The 21,646-nt window shown below is 37.7% G+C and overlaps 1 protein-coding gene across 1 annotated transcript in view; it reads right to left on the bottom strand.

The window, feature by feature from the left end:
- The window catches only part of SCAPER (S-phase cyclin A-associated protein in the ER), a gene marked incomplete at its 3' end in the record, with an annotated part of 54,675 nt that overhangs the window by 1,699 nt on the left and 31,330 nt on the right, over positions 1-21,646 (bottom strand). Inside the window, exons 7-16 of the mRNA XM_010149319.1 lie at positions 20,933-21,093; positions 13,953-14,215; positions 13,233-13,475; positions 11,527-11,697; positions 10,969-11,044; positions 10,400-10,517; positions 9,957-10,068; positions 9,342-9,482; positions 7,104-7,259; positions 4,820-4,962 (exon numbers count right to left, since the gene is read on the bottom strand). Coding sequence (XP_010147621.1) covers positions 4,820-4,962; positions 7,104-7,259; positions 9,342-9,482; positions 9,957-10,068; positions 10,400-10,517; positions 10,969-11,044; positions 11,527-11,697; positions 13,233-13,475; positions 13,953-14,215; positions 20,933-21,093 — 1,584 coding nt within the window. The remainder of the gene's footprint in view (positions 1-4,819; positions 4,963-7,103; positions 7,260-9,341; positions 9,483-9,956; positions 10,069-10,399; positions 10,518-10,968; positions 11,045-11,526; positions 11,698-13,232; positions 13,476-13,952; positions 14,216-20,932; positions 21,094-21,646) is intronic.

Below are 21,646 nucleotides of genomic sequence, written 5' to 3' on the forward strand. Positions count from 1 at the left end.
AGATGCTTTCATTTCAATGATTTAATAAAGGCAGACACGAACCTTTGTAGCAGAACCTGGATCATACCTTTGTCCAAACCACAGCAATGACAGTCAACATGATGCTACGAAGTAGTGATGAATGTGATACCCTGCCACCACGAGCATTCTCCAAACAACAGCTATAGTCAGTGACCCATAGGGGAGGGGTACAATGGCAAATCAGAGAAAAAATATACATCACTGAGGGCAGTGTGTTCTATAAAAATGAGGATCACTGAAAGTTTGCATATATATATAAATTTATCTGTAAATTGATGACTGACATCAAATGATACTGTAGGTATTAGTCATGTGTGATAAACAGATGCTCTAGAGTACTGCAATTTGAAATGTTCAAGATGCCAAAGGATAGCAAAAAGATTACGCATTTCTGTCACCTTCCATACATAACCACAGTCAGGACCCCACTGAACCTGTCCGTCCTATATGCCTCTTCCAAAAACTGAACCATGCCTCAAACTCAGCTGTCCACTTTTAGCAACTCTCCTACTTCTCTCCAGCAAAGTGCCAAAGCATAGGTGTCATGCATGTGGATGTCAGTAAGAGTCTGTGAATCCCCTAAGCATGACCCTATTGAAGGGATTAAAATGTTTTTTTCTTTGCTAGAAAACAAGATGTATAACTTGATCCGCTACTGCAACTATTAAGCAGAAACCTGCAAATAACAGTTTCATCAAGAATAACTTAGTAGTGATCAGTAAGCCAAGGGAGCTATTAAACCCTAAAAAGGAAGAAAGTCATCCAACTCATGTTGTTTTTCTTAAAAAAAAAAAAAAAGGATGGGAGAGAAACACTTTTCATAGAAGTCTGGCAGCTGTAAAGGGCCTAAAGTAACAAAAGCTTTGAGTAAACCTGAGTAACGAAGATGCCATTCAAAGCCATTAGCCTTCTTTTCAAAAGGCATTCTAAAATTAAAGTAGCTTGAGTGACAAAACTAGAAAGCATAACAAAGAATATTATCCAAACTGAAGTGTTTTTTGTTTTGTCTGGAATTTTTATTAATAACAGAAAACTCAAGAAAAAACCAGTCATTTCAGTAAAAGTAGAAGGCTTAGCTGAAGTAACATTTTAAAACAAAAAGCCACAGAAAATATAAAAGTAGATGGGAAAGACAACAGGGCGGGAGCAAGTCTAACAGTAAACACTCCACACAATTGTTCTTTCAGAAAGTATAAGTGAACTCTTCCAACCACCATGGGTGTGGAGGGGGGGAGAGGAAGAGATGATGGATGAAAAGCATGAGGTAGTTTATGTGCTATCTCCCCTGAGGTATATAAAGAAAGACTGAACTGCAGTCTTTGTTGTTTAAAGAGCTCCTGACCCACGCCATGAGCTGAAACAAATCACAACTAACACAGGACCCAAACCCAAAGCTTATTTTAACTAATTCTTTCAGTATGCATTTTTAAATATTTGTTTAATCCTACAAACTGTGACAAATTAATATCATTGCATACATTGGATTAATAATATTTGAAACAAAATTCTGAAGTTTCACTTTACAGAACATCAACATTATTCCTGTAGAAGCCCTTCTGAAACGCATGCTTTCACATGACAGAGCTACATTACACAGTTTTATGATTTCTACTGACAAGAACAGAATTTTCCATATAATGCATTTCAACTCTCTGGAATATAAAATACTCTGAAACTACATCTAAAACCTTACTGGAATTAAGTTAACGTATCATAAGGGCAAAGGGACTTTTAAAGTCAGTGTATTGGGTTTACATGGCAAGGTTTCAGTAGTGGGGGTGGGTCTCAGGGGTGGCTTCTTTGAGAAGTTTCCAGAAGCTTCTCCTGTGTCCCAGAGAGCCAGTGCCAGCCAGCTCCAAGACAGATCCACCACTGGCCAAGGCCAAGCCCATCGGTGGCAGTACTTCTGAGACAACACATTTAAGAGGAAAAAGAAAACGGTCATCTACAGCCAGAGAGAGAAGTGAGAGTATGTGAGAGGGTCAGTGGGGAAAGAAGGGGAGGAGGTGCTCCAGGTGCCACAGCAGAAATTCCCCGGCAGCCTGCGGTGCAGACCACAGTGAGGCCGACTGTGCCCTGCAGCCATGGAGGGTCACAGTGGAGCAGAGACATGACTGCAGCAGCCAGGGGAGGGCCCCATGCCAGAGCAGGGGGATGCCCTGTGGGATGCCCACACTGGAGCAAGCTCCTGGCAAGACCTGTGGAGAGAGGAGCCCAGACTGGATGGAGCAGGTTTGCGGGCAGGACTTGTGACCCCGGAGGAACCACGCTAGAGTAGTCTGTTCCTAAAGGACTGCACCCTGTGGAAAGCACACTCCCTAGAGCAGTTTCTGAAGAACTGCAGCCCATGGGAAGGACTCACGTTGGAGAAGTTTGTGGAGAACTCACTCTTGTGGGAGGGACGACCCCACACTGGAGCAGGGGTAGAGTGTGAGGACTCCTGCCACTGAGGAGGCAGGAGCAGCACAGGCAACATGTGATGGACTGACCACAACCCCCCATTCCTCACCCCCTGCACTGCTCAGGGGGAGGAGGTAGAGAAATCAGAAGCAAAACTGAGCCCAGGAAGAAGGGAAGGATGGTGGGAGGGTGTGTTAAGATTTAGTTTTTCTCATTATCCTACTCTGATTTGATTGGTAATAAATTTAATAAGCTTTCCCCAAGTCGCATCTGTTTTGCCCATGACAGTAATGTCCCTCTCTGTCCCTATCTCAACCCCTGACCCTTTTGTCACATTTTCTCTCCCTTGTCCAGGTGAGAAGGGGAGTGATATGAGCGGCTTTGGTGGGCACCTGGCCTCCAGCCAGTGTCAACCCACCATAGTCAGTTTTAAGTACACTATTCCTTCGCAGAGACGCTTTAATCACCATGAGAAGCACATGGTAAAGCTTATACTGAAAAAGCTTTTAGCAAATAGTCCAAAAATTACTCATTCCAGCAATATTAAATCTTCAGGATAAGAGTCAAATCCCAGCAGCAGAAAAAAGAAACCAAACACCAAAAGCTAACCCCAAACCAATAAAAACAACAAACCACCACATAATACCCCTGAGGGACAGTACATCCAGCTTCCTGTCAAGCCCATCTCCATCTCTCCCCTAACTTCTAAACCAGGACACTTTGAATCCTCCTCTAATTCTACTTTGTTAGAGAAACCTCAGAACTGTTATTAAGGAGATGCAATGACTCTGAGGCCATTCTGTCATAACAGAATCACCAGATTGTAGGGCACCAAACATACATTCTTCCCTACTCTTTCAAATTCTCTTGTATAACCAGCATCTGGCAAAGAAAACCAAACCTAAGCATGGTACTGCAGCATCAAATACAAAGCATTTGAAAACTGAGTGCTGTAGTAGCCAATATAGAGGAAATTTGCTGAAACACAGTACTAACAGAAGGCAAACAGAAACTGCTCTTCACATGTCACAATGAAGTTAAGTGGGGTGTAACAAAGGAAAGTGGCAGATTTAAAATTGATTCAACAAAAAGGGCAAAGAATTACATGCCTCGAGCCTTTAAGCAAGTTCTAACCGTAGAAGACCTCAGAAGGCACAGTTGTCAATAGGACAATGATCTCGCATTTGCTTACTGTGAGGGTTTCCTCAAATTTCAGAAAGACATAGAAGCCTTACACATGCAGTGTCTGTCTTCCCAAAATAGCATAACCAAAATTCTCCCTGTACGTCCTTATCTTCCTCAAGTGTCTGTGAATGAGAACCTGAAGGATCCCTTCCAATGCACTCTATCTCATTGTGACTTTGGCTCAGTATATTGAGGAAAGCTCCATGAAGTCCTGAGCAAGGCTATATAGATGCTATCCCACAATTCATTAAACATCTGATTGAAAGTTGAATCTCTTTATGCTGTTAAGCTATTATTAGTCCTGATTTTGGAAGATGAAAGAAGGTGATCAATACATTTCTGAATATTTTACTTGGAGAAAAAAAAATAATTCTCTTCATGACAACTTTGAAGAAAATAAGCTGTGACAATAAAAATGTTTAAAGCACCATTAGTGAACACGTCATTGGAAAAATGTAACTTCTATTTAGGTTTTATGGAATGTTTGTGGCAGTTGAACCGTAAGGAAAGAGGAAATAATAGGAAGTGAATACAAATAGAATTTTACAAATTAAACAATAAGCAGAAAGCAGTTCTCCCGAATCACACCTGAAGAACTCTCACACACTGCAGTGCCACCCAACATTCATTTTCTCTGCACCTCATGTTTGGCGTAACAGAAGGAAAAGCCCATATGAGAATTCCTTTATTAACTTTGGATTATGGGCAAAAACATACAGCCAGTAGTTTGTGGGCAGCAGAATTAATGAAGTCTGATTTCCTGGCTTTGTGCTTCACAAATGTAATCCCTAGTGTCTACAAAAAGGTGAACTCAAGTTGATGCCAGTAAGTCCAAAAGTTACTGGAGAGTTGAGGAAATGGGGAACACAGGGACATTAATCTTGCTTCCTTTGAAAACAAAGCTAAAATATGAAAAAGGCAAATTATTAAAAGGTCTTGTTAGCAATAAAACTAAGATGAATATAATGAAATACAGCCTTGCACGTTATGTTGTGCATATATCTAAGGAATACAAAAATCTATGAGAGAATTTATGATTACTCATCTGATTTCTTCTTCCAAACCATTCATCAAGAATATTTAAGAATGTTACTTTTTAAAATACTAAGCCTGAAGAGCTAAGAAGGTATTGCTGTTGTTATAAAGAAGCTGCAGTTTGCTGTAAAGGATAACAGTGAAGGACGTGGAACCAACAAAACGACTGCAAAGTTACCTGGCCCTCTCCCGTGCAGCATCTTCTCGGGCTTTTTCTTTCTCTTGCCTCTGCTGTTCAATCCGTGCTTCTTGTTCTTTTCTCTTCATCAGCAGCTCCTCAACTCGGGCTTGCCGTTCTGCTTCTAGGGCTCTTTTGCGCTCCTAGTCAAAGAAAAGAAAATTCTAATTTTTTCTCCTAGGAAAAAACAGAGAGGAATTAACAGAAAGTGTATTTTTACATCTGCTTATAGAATTTCATCTTACTTTCCTGACGGATTAAGAACTGTGTTTTTATTGAATGAAGGAATAATATGCAAAGGTATGTTCAGAAGCTTGAACAAACATTGAAAGTACAGTTGCATGAACTAAGCTACACATTAATTGGCCATATATTTTGCTCATCCTGAAAAAGCAATCCACTACAAAAACTTTTAAAACTAGTTCATTAATGAGAGTATGTGAAAAAATTTGAAATATACCACAGGATGCAGATGATGTAGAAATATATATGTTTCCATGGAATATTAATATTTTAATTATGATGCTGAAACTATCTGAATAATATTATTTTTAAAAATGGATTTTGAAGATTACTCAATTTTTACTTTTTTTCTGACTAACTAAGAAACTATACATGGTATCATAGACCTTTCTGACAGAATGGCTACACTTCCATTAGCAGCAAATGTAAAAATAAGCACATTTAAAACCTAATATTTAAGACACTTATGAGTAGAGGTTAAGTTGGTGAGTTTTACTCAAAGGAAATGTCATTATATGTTTTAGCTGAAAGTCTAGCAAGAACCTACACTTCTATTAGCAGCAAATGTAAAAACAAGCACATTTAAAACCTCATATTTAAGACACTTATGAGTAGAAGTTGGTGAGTTTTACTCAAAGGAAATGTCATTATATGTTTTAGCTGAAAGTCTAGCAAGAACTGGAATTTTAACGTGTTCTTCAAATCCTTATCTTGCTGAAAAAACAGTCTGTTTTGTACTACAGAATAGAAAAATATATCTTTAACTGCAATTTAAAATACAATCCTTGCCACAAACTCCAGCGTTGTAAATGCCCATCAAGATATCAGCATATGTTATCTTCCTTTCAGGAGACAGTATGAGATTTCGTTAGCACAAACCAAAACTTGCTGGAATTAACATTTTTACATGGTTAGATGAGGACTCTCTATTCTTAAATACTGGCTTGACAAAAATTTAGAGATATTAAAAGCAAAAAGCATTAACCTTATACTTTATTCAAGAAACAAAGAACTTCTAATATAAGCAAACGTTTGTTTTGTTTCATGCACAGCATTTTATACTAGTGAATATGTTAACTGCACGGTCTTCCATCTCCACAGGCTTGGGTTATGGATAATGAAAACTGTGGCTTCCACAGTAACCATACTCTTCCCTGCATAAAGTTTCAGTAACACCGTTGCACAAATACATTGATTTCCTTCTTGATAAAATAAGTAAGACAAGATGTGGTATACTTCACCACAACTGTACTATTAAGTCAACAAGAATGCAAATGTATTTCACAAAATACACCCAGTGCATCATAAAAACTAGTGGCTACTGAGCCACCAAAGCCAGCAACACCCCATTTTTCAACAAGGTGATAGAATCAGCTGCTAATGCTAAATACTAAGCTCTGGCAGAAGTTGGATTCACATGTGATCTACAGCTGTGGTGATCTGACCATGTATAGAGACGGAGGACGAGTTTACGTAACAAAACCTTCGTTTCAGATTCTAACAGAGAACAGCGCCAAAAAAAGTGGATGCATGAGGCTCGAAAATACAGTATTGGAATGCTGTATTAAAAAAAACCAAAACAAACCCAAACCCCGCACAAACAACACACCCCCCAAATAAAAACACTCCCCCAAAAAACACACACCAGGATTCCAGGAACACAAACACATTTGCATTTTGGTTCTCACTGATCCTGTAAAAAGTGTAATTATGACAGTAGGCACAGAAGGAATATTTTTCTGTTTCTTCTCTCAAAGTTGATTGTTACCAAAACATTAGGTTTCTCTTATAATAGAGTAACAAATATTAAAAAAAAAAAAGCTTACGACAGGCACGAACCACCCACCCAGCACCTACAGAACATCTGCGATAGTCACCATAAGCCTTACCTTCCTCTGCCTTACGCTGAAACATCATACAGAAGAAACATATTAGAGTATATTGTTCTGAAGTTGAGCGAAGGAGGTAAGATAGAAAGCAACAAAGACTTCAATGAGAAACAAATATATATTTCCCCGTGCAACAACAGATATTTTACTACCTGAACGGCTTCATCACGTGCTTGTTTTTCCTCTTGTCTTCGCTGACGTTCTTCTTGTAATTCATTTAAGCGTTGTTCATATTCTTTTAGTTTATTCAATACATCATGACGCTTGTTCTGAGCTTCTAAGGTGTTTATAAACGCAATTTCATTTACCTGCCCATAATCAGAAAAAGTAAGAAAAGATCTGAGAACATGAAATAAGTTTCCCCACCTCCCTCCTTATTTTTTTCACCTACAGGACAATGCACTGCATACTTTAGGTGTACACTAAAAATATCAAACAACATGCTTTTCTACTAGTTAGGTTCCTGAAGGTAATCAATCTTTTGTCCTCGCTACAAGGTTGCTGAACAGAATTCTTGTTGACTTTAGGCTTTTAAATGCCAATGTTTTCAAAATTTGTATGGATGAGAAAAATCAAACTCTTATTTTACTTAACTTGGATTTTAAAAAAATCCAAATTTCAGAACCAAAGATATTGAGGAAAATTGTAAATCAGCTAGAAACCATACTTACGTTCATGCTCTGTCTGAATCCACAAAACAATTGAGTAAAGAGAAGATACATGGACAGACAACAACAGATGACGCAAAGGGTGGTAGAATATTTTTGTTGCTTTGTTTACTGACCAGGATCCACTTACAGAGTGGATTTCACAGTTCAGTAAACAAGTAAGCACTGGGAATTTAGATAAGCAACTGGGCAGCAACAGTTACCATAGTCTTCAGCTATTTCTCTAAAGCCTTCTGGCCTAATTAACTGTTATTTCCAGAACACATGAACCTCAAGAGGCACCAGATCTTTCACACTTAAACACACACAATACCTGAAACATCTACTGAGCTGGGGAATTATGGCAAGTGTGATTTAGTTAATACGACTATTGAAGGCCCACCAGTGTAATGAAATAATAATGAAGGTATGATAGACTGAATTAGGTAATCTAGAAATAATTTTAATCCAAGAGACAGAAAGAGTGACTAGGAAAAAAGCTAAATCAGTTTTGCTGTGCTTAAATAGTACGGATGAAGAGCTGCAATCACAGCTTGGATACTGGCTCCTTATATAATGTTAATGTTTTGGTTTTAAGGAGATGCATGTTATCTTCACTCAGGAAAAAGAGTCCTTAAAATAAAATATTTCATTTATACTGGTTTTGGCTGGGATAGAGTTAATTTTCTTCCTAGCAGCTGGTATGGGGCTGTGGTTTGGATGGGTGCTGAACACAGTGTTGATAACTCAGGGGTGTTGCAGTTATCCCTTACACAGAGCCAAGGCCTTTTCTGCTTCTCACCCACCCCACCAGCGAGGAGGCTGGGGGGGCACAAGGAGTTGGGAGGGGACACAGCTGGGACAGCTGACCACAGGGATATTCCAGACCATATGGCATCATGCTCAGCAATAAAACTGGGGGGAGGTTGGGGGCAGGGCACTGCTGCACAGTGGGCATTGGTCAGTTGGTGGTGAGCAGTTGCTTTCATTTTCATCACTTGTCTTTCTTAGGTATTATTTTCCTTTCCCTTAAAATTGATTATTATTACTATTAATATACTCACAGTGAAAATACAGATATGATTATATATTTGTAATATATTGTACACATTATTTATATTATTACTTATTATAGCTATATTATTCTTGTTATTAATGATGAAATGTTTCTTATTATTAAACTGTTTTTAATCTCAACCCATGAGTTTTCTCACTTTTACACTTCCAAATCTCTCCCTCATTTTGCTGGGACTGGGGCAGGGGGGAGGGAAGTGAGTGTCGGTGTGGCTGTAAGGGGGTTAGTTGCTGGCTGGGGTTAAGCCATGACAGTGTTTATCAAAGTAATACAAATAAGGTAAACCATAATAAGCATTCATCTAGTGCTCCTCCTATGAAATTGTGTATTAAAGTCAGAAGAGCACTACCAAGCTACTCGGTTTAGAGTAACTGCCACGTGCTAACTGTAGGTTTCTATTTATTTCCAACTGTTTACCAGTATTAGTGGTACAAACCTACATTTCTTCCAGTCCAACCCACCATGACGTCTAGTAACAACTAATTAATTTTGAATTCCTATCAGAGAAAAATTGTCCGGTTTAAAGTTTGGCATTTATCCACTTCACAGTTCACACATGTTCATCTCTAACTTGCACCATCCTTCACAACCTACGCACAAGCACTTTCAGGCCAGAATGTATACAAGCATGACTATAAACCACTCCCCTTTAAAATAAAATAACCTACCTTAGCTTCTTCCTCTTGTGCTTTTTTCACAATTGCTTGGAGCTGCACTTCACGTTTAAATTCTGCATGAAGTAATTTTTCCTCCATCATCCTGCGTCTTTGGTCTAATAACTCCTCTTTCCATTTCCGTACATCTTTCTCCTACACATAATGAGTTAATTCACTACTAATACAGTAACTGAAAATAGGGCCTGAATTTTCCTCAGAATTTTCTCATATGTGGACCTTTATTTACAATAATAAAACATTTTGATGCCCTGTACAAAGCCTGCATTAAGTTTAACCCAAAATACACCAATTTGCTGGCTGCTTCAGTTTGGTGAGTTTTAGCATTTACATTGGATATGTGCAACACATTTCTACTTTTATCATACCTCCCTGAATCTGAGTCACTACAGGATGTCAGCAAGAGTCTTGCACAAGTTCATGATTGAAAATAATGCTTTCTTTAACATCTATGATGCATGAGACATTGGTGAAAACTATGTGAACTCAGAGTCAGAAGAAAGTTTCATTTCACCACTAGTTTTGATTTCTAATACTTCTAGACTGCAAGGGAAAAAAAGCTTTTCTGAAAAGCAGCAGTCTGGCTCCTTTGTATTACAGAAAGCTTACCCTCTCCATTAATTTCTGAAGCTTCAGTGTCTTTTCTTCACGTAACTTTTCTCTCAGCTGCTGAGCTTTCATTTGTTTTTCTTCATGTTTCTTTTTGGATTCTGCTATCGTTCTTTTCAGAAAAAACAAAGCAGAGCAAACGCAAGTGAGACAACATCAGCTGACTGTGTTGCAGACAATTTTATGTCATTTTCATTAAGAGAAAAGACACAGGCCCCTGGAAGGCAATTATTTCCCCCAGATATAAATACTGTTCTTCTAGTCTTCAAATCTTAATCTACCGGACAATGGAGCAAGCGCCTGGTTCATTCTGAAACTAATATACTGGTTAACACTTTCCACCCACAGACTTAAAGAAAGTGGATTTATGAACAGTTTCATGCAACTGTGAATTCAGTTGCTTGTTTGCACCAGCTAATCAAGACAGGTAACAACTCCAAAACCTCTTGCGTGACGGTGAGGACAGCTTCTCATGCATGTGTATTCCATGTCCAGGTGGACGTGCAGGCTCTTCTTCTACCCTGTCTCCCCAAGAATTACTCTGGCGCCATGATTCACGAGCTGTACAGAAGAAAACAAAGACTTTGATAACTTAAACACACTTTTCCAGGAGAAGTGCAATTAATGAGGCTTAGCTCCTCCTGAAGTTCTCTCTCAAACTGGTTCTCTTGAGCCTAAGTAAGGTGCAAACACAGACCGAAGCTTGTCTAATCCCTGTAAATTTTTTATGCCTAATGATTTTATGAGGCTTTTATCCAAACGTTAAGATCGAACTGGATAACAAGTTTTAAAATTCTAATAAAGAGATGGGGGAAGAGAGCTGAAGAACAAAGACATACAAATAGTTTGAACATGCACATCCATCCTAAGGAAATAACATAAAACATAACTTAGAATAATATTTAGATGTTAGGGAGATCTTCTGAAACCTTAAGTAACCATGAATAAACTGGGCATTTGCCTAAATTCTGCTGTCATTTCAAAATAAGCACAGTAATATATAAAAATTTACCTTCATAATCTGCTAGGACATCATTCCAGTCCATAGACATACCACAGAAAGATATGCTTCCATTGCCCATACTAGCCTGAAATTGAACATGGTCCAGACAGTAAATATATACACCTTATTGCACATGTGTACACACATACAAAACAGTGCCAACTCAGCAATATTCAGTGATGTTTCCAAACTGAATTAGCCGTCTCAAAGGCAGATGCTGTTCCTGCTGTTCCTGATAGTAGGAAAGGAGACTTCCTACTTCAGCTAGATTAGCTCCTATGTGGTAGCACTGAAAGTAAGCCCCAGCTCTCCCAGTTTTGCACACAGAGGGAGGCAGCAGGACAAGGACAACAGTATCAGAGGACTTTGTACCACCCAGCAGCATTGTATTGCTAAATTTAGCAAGACTGAATATACCTTAGATGGTACAATATAATTATTACAAGACACTATTTACTTTATCTGCATGTAAAACATACTCCATTAATGCACAAACACCCACTAAAAATTCTATATGAATACTCTGCTGATGTCTAAGACAGCTTGCAGTTGGGCACTTCAACTCACCGAGAAATCGCTGTCGTTGTCAGTTTCGATATTAATGTCATTGTTTTCCTCTGCTTCAATCTCTCTAGTTAACTGCTCTTCTTCTGCAATAGCACTAGCAATAGCTTCTTCATTTGCCTTTTCCAGGCGATCCGCTAACTCTTCTTTCTTAGCAAGCACTTCTGCCATAGACTGTAGGAAACATGAAAACAGAATAAAAACCTAAATCAGAAACAAGCACAAAAAAGTGGTTTCCATACAGTTAATATGAATTACACAACATTTTGTTCAACTTGTAATTATCTGTAGTTCTCTCCTATTAAATTTTGTGAAGGCAACTGAAATATAAATGCCACTAAAACTGTTAGGAAGTATTAACTGATTTAAAAGCTACATGAAACACTAACTTAATTATCATTCAGATAATTCCAAAACTTATTACATGAACAGTGTCATTAAAAGCAACACAGACAGTTCTTCTCTACTTAAAAATACTGCGGGACGAAGCAACGCATACTCTGAAACTTGAAGGCATTGCCCTGCTGTTAGCTCCAGAAAGGGAATCATGCTCCAAAATATTATTTAAAAATGTAAATTGATCTGCAGATGAACTGTGTCTAGAAACTTTACTGTAGTTAATACTACAAAATCTTAGGCTGTAATTGCTTTCAACATGAATGACATGATACTTTGGCAAGAATGTCATTCTGAACATGCTGACTGAATGTCTTCTCCAGCATTAACTGGTTCATTTCCACTCCAGCTAACAAACAGTGTCACAGTACATGAATCGGTGTTCAACGCGATCTAATCAGGAGTAGTAAAATGTTCACAAGAGACACAAATCCCACCAAACTGTCAGCATTCTGAATAATAATCCTGTTAATAATTGAGAATCTGAAACAATTAGTGGATGAGCTGCTAGAAATTAGCTCTAAATACAGATACTTGACTTGGAAATTAAGTAGCAGGACTCCAGTTTGTAAAAGATGTTAAAGGGAAAGTGATTTACAAGAAAACTGCAAATCAGAACTTAAGACTAGATTCTTTAAAAAAAAAAAAAAAAATAATTAAAAAAACCCCACCAAATCAAACCTGAAAGTATAACCTGGATTTTACATAGCATTACTGCAATTCTCTGCTTAGAGAAACCCAGTAAAGCAGGCACACCCTGAAACATGCAGAATCCTACCTACAAGAAAGGAAATTGGGAAATTGGGAAGCCACATAAAAACAGAATACTGACTTCACATTTGTTACTTAAGAACGGCATGTGTCCAAACTGCTGGTTGTAGGAGACAACCCAAGAGAGCCATTCGGCTAGCCTTAAGGCAGTTACCAACAGAATTTTGATATCTCCCCTGAGTTTCCAGTTTTAATAATTAGCAAAGGTAGAGTAAGACTTCAATGAATCTGACTGAAAACGTTTGATAGTGGAAGAAAATGAAAAATTATGGCAAACGTATGTAAAAAAAGTAATGAGAGCACAGATCTCTTTATACCAAATAACACATTTATATCTTTCCAGTTTAAGTTCCAAAACTGTACTATAATTAAATCCTATTGTGAAAAGTAGCGGTACAACAATTCTTTTTTCTGCAGTTAAGTACCTTACAGAGTTCACCTCTCTCTCTGCAGCAGGCTCACAATAAACACTGTGTAACACAGAATGAGAAAACTGAGGTTTATATTTATTATTTACTCAGAAATCTTTTAAGATTTCTTACCAATCTGGCAGCACTCACATTTGAAATGTCCGAGGGATCCATTTCAGTGTCAGTTTTCGCTTTCTCCGTTTGATGCTGGTCTACACTATCAGTGATCAGGGAGGAAGCTTCATTTATCTGCTCAGGTTTTGAAGTACAGTCAGTATTTATGAGAACTGGAGGCACTTCAGAAACTGTTTGTAAGGATTCTTCTTGCAATGTTGTGCCAGTGCTTTCACTGTCTTCTGAGGCATGTGCTGAGAACTAATAAGAGACATTTGCAAAATTAACAAATTCCAGAATACCGATTTTTAAAGTCAGTCAAAATTATTTTTTTGTAGTCACAGGGACTTTAACAAAATACCTGGCAAACTCACAGTGAGTGATGCAAATAATTCCATGTAGAGGTATTTTCAGTTGCTCATAACCCTATAGAAGTTGGATCTTTCTACCTGACTATTTCTATGTATGAGATGTGCCACTTATGCTGAGTTTTTGGAAAACATGGGAAATCTATCCAACGCATTGTAAAATAAGTGGTTTATCTCACAATTTTTAACTTACCTGTTTGTGTCAAAATCTTAATGCATTTCCACGAATGTAACTGAAATAGTGTTTGCTTTTAAATCCTTTTCCAATCTGGTTAGTGAATAAAGCTCTAGACAACACTACCTTTACAAAATGCTCTAATGAAAAAGTTGCAAGATTTACAGTTAGAAAACAGTTCAGAATTGTACTGACCTGAGTCCTTTCAGTAAGAGGACCTTCAGACTGATGTAAAGGATCTTGCTGTAGAAGTTCTGTGCTTTTGGATACACCACTGTCATTGAGTGAACTCCCACGCTTATTCTCTGATGGTGGTGAAATGACATTTTCTTTGTCACTGTCACCTTTGGACTTCAGCGATTCTGCAGCTACAGGAGTTTTTGTTGCCAAAGCTGTGGATCGAGATCGAACAGGCCTTCCACGCTGAACTGTTTCCCAGCCCTCTGCATCCTTTCGATCTACATAAAAAATAAACCACCCCATTCTAAGAAAGGGAGACTTATGAAAAGAAGTATTATAAACAACCCTTTTGTTACAGTATTACACAAGTTGTGTAATGAAAATGTTCTCTTTAAAAATCAATACCAAAAAAACCAGTGAAATGTTCTGTAGCAAACCTTTTTACTTCAAGAAGTGCTATCAGTTTCACAAACACTGAACAACTCTATTCATGGGACCAACCCTGTTACTTCAAAAAGCTAAGCTACCCATACACAAACCCTTGTGGAAAACGGCAAGATGTACTTGAGCTTTTCATGCCAATGTGACTGTTTCACAAGATGATAATGCACAACAAAGTAACCACACTCTTGTTCTTCTTCCTAGCAACAATAATGTTAGAGGCCTTTTGTGAAAGTGCAAATGTCTGCAAGTACAGACATAAATGCATGTTTTAATGTGGGAGGTATTGTCCAGAATGTGCCTTACTATTTTTCCAGAAATATTTTCTTTACTTTTTCCATTTGTTTCATTCTGATAATAAAAATAATCAGTGTTAGCTTTCAGAAAATTTCTTGTCCTGGATTCCAGGAAATAGCAAAATATTCCTACAGTGGGACTGCAAACTGAAGGAGAAAATAGAAGAGTAGTTTACAGCTATTTAGTAATCAGAGTAAATTGAAGTTAAATACAACTTGCTGATCAACATTTTTGACATCTAATCTTGGTACATACCTGAAAAGCCTTAGAAATTGCATCTGTCTGCCTAAAGTATCAGGTTTTAGAAGTGTGGTCAGATGTCTAGAATACCCAGGTGAACCCCCTTCTCCATATGTAACATTTTTATGACCAGCAATTAATACCAGCACGTAATTTCTCATACATCCTGAAATGACTGTGACTCTTTTGAGACCTGATGGTACAACTCACAAGTGTGAAAGATATGTTCATGTGCTTATTTGCTACACAAAAATTCTTGCAAAAAAATCAAGAACTAACTATGCACAATGTTTTCCAAGATATTCTGGCATAAGTTATTTTTAGGATCATTCACATAAAGGGAAGAAAAGGGTGTAGGAGATTATTTTTACCTGGAGGAGTACAGAAACAAAAAACCAACACTAAATTGCCTGCTTTACAGAGGGGAAAAAGATCTAGATTAGAATAGAATTTGTGTAGCAAAATTTGTTCTCTGAGTATTTTGAAAGGATTTACTAACAAAGATGGTCCTGTAGATCAGACAAAGATCAGAGCTCAAACTTTAAAGCTGAACAGAAATATGAATAGGAATAAATATTAGTCTAGCTGGCTGTCAAAAAATGCAATTTGAAACACCCAAGGGTGGTGAGAAAATGGAACGATTTGTACATTATGACAAATCGCACATTACCAATTTAAAAGACTGGTGTGAAACTTGCATTTCTAGAGATCTGATTTTTAAAACCAAAATATAAAGTGGTTTAAAAAAATAAGATACAAATGTTATGCTCTCTAAGAATACCACCCGTTTTCAGTAGGAACGCCGGATGATTAGGTTACAAGAAGTGAATCACCGTTATGGACTGCCAATAACATCCAAACGCAAATCAACACATCCCTGGTGAGATGAGAGAACAAAATATTTTTTCTTCTTTTCAGAACATGTATGTTTTAATATTTAGAAGTAACTTACAGCACATAAAAAGGACGTGTCTTAACATTAATTTTCATGGTCAAAGGTCCCTGAGTCTTTTCAAATTTCCCTCCAGGACACGTGTTTCTGGCAAGTCTAAAACAAGCACAGGAATTCTGGTACCAACACCCTCACTAAAAGCGCTATACTACAAAGCACTGCAGTGGCACAGTCATAGGACTGTCAATAAAAATAAAGGGTATTTTAGGTAAAAGACAAAAAATTGTACCTACTGGACTAAGCTACCTTTAGGTGGACTTGAACATCAGCAGCAAGCATGGAAATTCACCTAAACCAGAACTAGTGGCACTTTCATACTTTGCTACCCTTGGCACCTGGCATTTTACAAACATGAAGTGCTCATTTAACTACGGGGTTCTTTTAACATCCCAGGAGGAAACACAGCAGCCTAGACCAATGGCTGGTGTAAATCATGAGTTAACAGGACTGAAATTTATCTTGGCTACTGCAATAGCTGGTTTTACATAACTATATAATTGTTCACAAACCTTAACAATACTGATAATATGACAGATGTAAGCATATAATTCAATTTCATATTTTACTGTTGAAACTGTTACTCTAGAAAATTCACTGTATATGTTCAAGTAAACAAAATTCCAGAACTTTGTGTAAATGACTACAGCTTATCTCTTCAGATTACTGACGGTAACCAGAGACAGCATACCTCTGCAAAAAGCCTTTCTGTGTTGCTTCCCCCTGTGTGCACATGCACATGCTTCAGTATGCACCACTGATTAGAGAGAGGAATGGCAGTCAGAAAGATATGGATTATATTTTTTGATTTACTACAGACTTTCCATTTGACTCCTGTAAGCGACTTTGGCTTTACTTTCATTTCTTCATCTCTATATGGAAAAAATATTATTACCTACAGAACCAAGTGATCTAAACATGTTATTACCCTCTCAGAGACAATCTTATCTCCAACAATACTCCAGGGAAGAGGGTTTTAATTCCCCAAGAATCACAAACAGATTTACTGCAGAAAGCTCCAGGCACATGGCCTGTGTAGAATATGGTCCTGCATTACGTGGGACATCAAGGACTGCTTAGACCCCGTGTATATCACAGCTGCTCCTACCCCACTGACTTTTGTAGCTGGTAAGACCACAAAGATATTGCTGTATGCAGCTTATGATAAAATTTGGCCAAGAAATTTTCCTGGCAAGTGATGTACAGACAATGAAGAGACTGTTCAGAAGACTGCTGAAATGAACCAAAACCCCTCCCATTGCTCTACTGCAGCAGACTTTTGGATTGTGACTCCTTTTGCTTGTTGTTTGTGAAACAAGATTGTTGATTCGTTTCTACTTTTTCTGAAAACTGAAGTCAGTTCTTACTTTTTAACGTAGAAAAGATGCCTTATGTAAGGATCAGGAGATACCCTTTAGTAATATCTACTACCTAAAGATAATTTTACTAAAATCTAGATAATCCTTAGGTTCCTAATCTGAAGCAAAATTCACACTCAGTCGGGCATCACCCTTCTTCCCTTCCTTCACTTTCTTCCCCCAAGTGTGGAATTCTTTTCATATAGCCCAGTAGCTATCTCCACATGCTAGGTTCCACATGCTGGGTTTGATTACTCCCTGAGTTTTGTCAATGAATAATTCATTTGACTTGACCATTCTCCAGTTTCATTTGAACTCCCCTGTCCCTGATTGCTCTTGTATTACACGGAAGTGACAAGCCATCTGTTATCTTGAGGCCCTCACAGCCACCAGGGCCTTACTCCTTCCATGTTACTCCATCTGGAAGAACTGGCCAAGCAGCCTTATGGGCAACATAAAAAAAATAAATGGAGGCCAGTATGTGCAAAACTCTTAGGAGTTCTACCTCAGGAGATGCATGTCCCTTCTTAAAAATTTACTTGCAAGTAATGTAGTACCAAAGCCTACCTGACCTTCCCCACCCATTACTCCATTTCAGCCCCGATTTTTGTTAAAAATCTGAAGTAGTATTACTGCATCTGAGAGGGGCTTTGGAAAACTGTGATTACTTGAGAATCTGGAAGCACACCTAGAAACATGAACTCAGGCAAAACACAGTTACAGGGCAAAAGACAGGAAAACCAGAACAATAAAATTTTATAAAATGAAAAAAAGTAGCGATGCAAAAAGTAGTGATGCAAGAAGTGGTAAGTTTACAAACCATAACACGATATGGTGAATTAATAGGCAAGACTTTAGAGTTGTTCATTAATTGCAGACTACTTTTAATGGTCACTTAAAGATACGAGGCAGGGAGGAGATAAAAAAATAAAATTAATATAAAATTTTCAACAGAAATTGTGCTTAAGTCTTTGACAACCCAGTCAGGAATAAACTGTGATGACATTCCTGCAATTTGTTCCCAACAGGCAGAAGTTACACATGCTTTCACAAGATCAGGTGCCAGCATGCCTGAGCCCAAGCCAGGACAGTTACTTCAGAGTACTCTGCAGGACTTTTTATGTCCTGCAAAGTCTGAAGTCTTAACTACATGTCAAGGAACATCTATTCACAACTATGGATATGAACAATTAATACAGGAAATATAATAATAATTATTAATAAAACTAGATTTCAAGTGTGACAACAGAAAAAACATTCCCTATTTCTGTGAAATTTCCATGTTCTTGACTGCCCTTCTCCTAAGTTATGTACAAACAATAAACAATTATTCTAATTGCAAGCACCTACTTCCAGTAAACACTCTCAACTTGTATCACCTACCTCAGCTCTTTCTATGAGCACCAGGGAGTTAATTTCATGACAGGGTATGGCCTCTGTCTGCTACTGTTGCTAAACCAGTCTTTTCTCTTGCCACAAACCGGTCAGAAAGTTAAGACTAGACTATGTTTCATATTGTAGAAAACACTCAAGTATGAAAGACAAAATTATTTTTTAAAATTCATTAAAATACTGGGGGTAACAGTAAGTTTAATGAGGGAAACTAAGTAAGATGATTTAACCTCATTTAATTATGCATCCAGAAAAAAGGTAATTTGAAGAAATACCTGGAAAAATAACGTTTTTTTTTCTCCCCAAGGAACTACTTAGTCAAATTTGGCAATTCCACCCACCATGAAACAGATACAGTATTACACCACTCCTGCATTTCACAAAACCATTGAAACCTATGGGCAATGCTGTGGAAATCACTGGAGAGAAAGTGTTTTAGGGAAATATTGCCACTGTAAGCCCCAGCTGGGCTGTAGGGTGGGTGAGAGAGCATTACGGGGTGGCAGAAGGAATCCTCCCTCCCACAAGGCCTGAATGTCCCTAACAGCTGTGAGTGCATTAGCTGGTGGACAGGCAGAGCAGATGATATGGAAGTCTCATATCTGGTTCAATAATGCATGTGAAGAGCCTTTGTAACTCTCTCTGTGTAAACTTCACAAATTCTATTGTTCCCCAATCAGTGAGGTTAATTTGATTTTACCAAAGTGATTCTAGCCTGCATAACATGCTCCTAAAGAGAATTTGATCTGTAAAAACATTACAATTCAACCATGAGAAAATAATGTAAATTATCCAGTGCTGAATGTCAGATGTAAGCCTCTAGAAGGAATGACTTATTTCTAAAAATGAATGTTGCAAGTCTGAATTGGTTTGAAAATTGCTGAACACTAGTAGGAGAGTATTACAGGACCTAAGTCGTTTCATTCTTTTTGCAGCTCATCAGTTGCAGGTAACGGCCAATAAATACAGGACAACACTGACTCTTCAGCCCCTTAAATGCCTAAAACTAACATAAGGATAAAGTCTTTTGTTTTCCTTTTAGTCTTTTAAAAATGTTATCCATATGGAAGTGCAGATCAATTTTATTCCCTGTGTAGTCTATAAAATTCACCATATACACAAGAATTCCCAATAAAGGTATTCTACCAATGGCTTAGAGCCTGTCACTTTAATATGAGCTACAACCAACAGAAAAAGGTTTCATTATGAATAGCTTCAACTACTCGCAAAAATTAGAAGTGGAGTTACACCTTTAGTTACAGTGTTGAAAAACTCAACCAAACTGCTGCTGGTCTCAAAACAGTTCATTGTGACTATATACAGCAAGATACTCCCTCATACAAACAGAATCAATTTGCATTCAAACAACCATTTTTTAGAGTATGATTTTGATCGCTCTTTTCTAAGCATAGCAATCCACTTGCTAGAGAACTCACATGTTAAACTGCAAGACACTTGGACAAGGTATTTGAGTTCCATAATATACCACAAGTCTGCAAACTACTATACATGTCTACTACTACTAGGTTGAAGGTAACACTACCTTAAATTAACACATGCTCCTCCAGTAATTTTTCATTTAAAAAGAGCAAATTATGCACACTTCTTTTTAATTTCTTTCAGAATATCCATTCTACATCCTGCCTGATTTTGCAGAAAGTCATCTGGGACCAAACAAGAAAAACATAAATGGGAAAAAACGCATCACTGAAGATAATCTCAGGGTTCCAGCGTGTGCAAAGAAACTAACTTTATAAACCAAATGTCTACAACTAAACAAATCTTTTCTAGAACAAAAGACCCCACATCAGGCATTCTCCAAGGAGAATCTTAAGAGAAACAATTCATAACTAGATGTGGTAACTCTTGTCTTCAAAGAAAAAACTATCAATTGTTACTTCAGCACAGTTCTGATAACAGAGTCTCCCGGGCACACAAAACTATGTTGAGCTCTTTTACAGATTCCTGGACATGTGTTATTCTTTATATTGTTAAACTATTCCAAATGGCAGTCACCTAGATTATCAATGTGTGACCAAAGACCACTCGTTTCTTGGGGTGTTATATACTGGTATTTTAACAGATCAAATTCTAGTTAGTGGAAATACAGTGGAATTTTACCTCTACACAGGAAAACATAACTTTGTCTCAAACTTAACTATACAATATAAGGCTGCATTAATCTTTTATGTCTATACTTAAACATTGTATTTTGCAAAATTGACTGAATTTTGGTTTGAAAATAGGTTATCACTCTCTGAACTAACTTTATACCACACAGTTTGTGAAAATAACTTAAGCCACTTAAAGAGACTTGCCATTTTTCCGCGATGACTTCTGTACTGGAGGTGGCAGCCGGGTTTGTGCTGTTGCTAGCTCAGGATTGGCAGCTTTAGTTCCATGACTGGCTTTTACCTTATCAGCCCAACTTACACCAGAAGGAGCCAGGCGTGTCGCAGAAATTGTCACTGCAGGGTTCCTAAATGAAAGTCATAGCTCTTTTTAGTGCCTAACCAAGTAACAGAATGGTTAATTAGAAAACTGTTAGGACACTCTCCTTAATCTTGGTGTTCAAGGATTCAGACTGAGAGCTAGCTCCTAAAACTGGAACCTACTATCAAACAACAAGAAAAGCTTATTACAGTAACTTCACACAGCCTGTCTCTTTTTCCCCAGTTTAAAAAATGAGATGTGTAGTTCTGAAATGTTAAAGCCTCAATAGATTTCTCATCAGCAAAATCCCTATAAATCCAACTCATTAAAAAAGTCAATCTAATCACAGAAACAAGGACCCAGCGATAAATCAGCAGGTGGGGTGGTTTCTCTTTTTGTTTGTTTTCTATTAGGTAACTACCCTGATAGCCTATTACACATTCCCAAGTCACCAAAAAGTCAGGAGATAGAAAAAAGTGCTACACCTGGAGAAAAGACTCTAAGTAAGATTCCTTATATTTAGTAGCCAATTAAACTAAATTAACAAGAAACTAAATTCTCAAACTACGTTTTTTAAAATGTCTAATGATTGAAGAAAC

The sequence above is a fragment of the Eurypyga helias genome, unplaced genomic scaffold, assembly GCF_000690775.1.
Source record: "Eurypyga helias isolate BGI_N326 unplaced genomic scaffold, ASM69077v1 scaffold14413, whole genome shotgun sequence".
Taxonomy (NCBI): domain Eukaryota; kingdom Metazoa; phylum Chordata; class Aves; order Eurypygiformes; family Eurypygidae; genus Eurypyga; species Eurypyga helias.